The 645-nt window shown below is 47.4% G+C and overlaps 1 protein-coding gene across 1 annotated transcript in view; it reads right to left on the minus strand.

Annotated features, from left to right (window-relative positions):
* Positions 1-645, minus strand: part of LOC119584971 (microtubule-associated protein futsch-like) — a gene marked incomplete at its 5' end in the record, with an annotated part of 346,977 nt that overhangs the window by 116,344 nt on the left and 229,988 nt on the right. The window contains 1 exon segment of the mRNA XM_037933567.1: positions 123-252. Coding sequence (XP_037789495.1) covers positions 123-252 — 130 coding nt within the window.

Raw genomic sequence — 645 nt, forward strand, 5'->3', positions numbered from 1 at the left:
TACGGCAAAATAGTGCCAGGAGAAACACAAAAATCCAAGAAAAGCCACGGAAGACGACCCCCAAGGGAAGGCCCTCCTCCACGACAATGGTGAAGTAGGTCAAGAGAAGGCCAGCCCCTTACCTTGGCAGGCTGGAGCTCATGGGGTCGGCATCGAAGTGGTGCATGCGGCGGCGGTCGAGGGTGGCGTAGCGAGAGGAGCCCACGTCCGAGTCGTAGCCCTCGGGCTCCGACATGTAGCCCCCGTAGCGGGCTGCAAGACCAACCCAAGAGAAAGCGTGTTATCGATACCCATCAGGTTGGAGGGCAGGTGAAAAAAAACGGATTAATTCATTTTTCCTATTGCCATAATGAGTAAATCGATAATCAACAACAGGTACTAGAAATATCCTGATCATGACGAAGATCTGCATTAAGTTTTTGCTGTATAAGAAAGAGGGAGCCAAGCAGACTAATAATATAAAAAGCCCCCTTTAGTATACCAATAAAGGTTCAACATGTTACGCACCTGTTCTCCAGTGATCAAAATTACAGGTAAAATAAGCAGATTCCTCATGCGGAGAAACGGGATTTTAAGACTAAATGTTTTAAAAAGTCTCAATACAGGTTCTCCACATTCCCGTCACCAAGATACAAAGGTTGCCCC

Source organism: Penaeus monodon, chromosome 19 (assembly GCF_015228065.2).
Source record: "Penaeus monodon isolate SGIC_2016 chromosome 19, NSTDA_Pmon_1, whole genome shotgun sequence".
NCBI lineage: Eukaryota > Metazoa > Arthropoda > Malacostraca > Decapoda > Penaeidae > Penaeus > Penaeus monodon.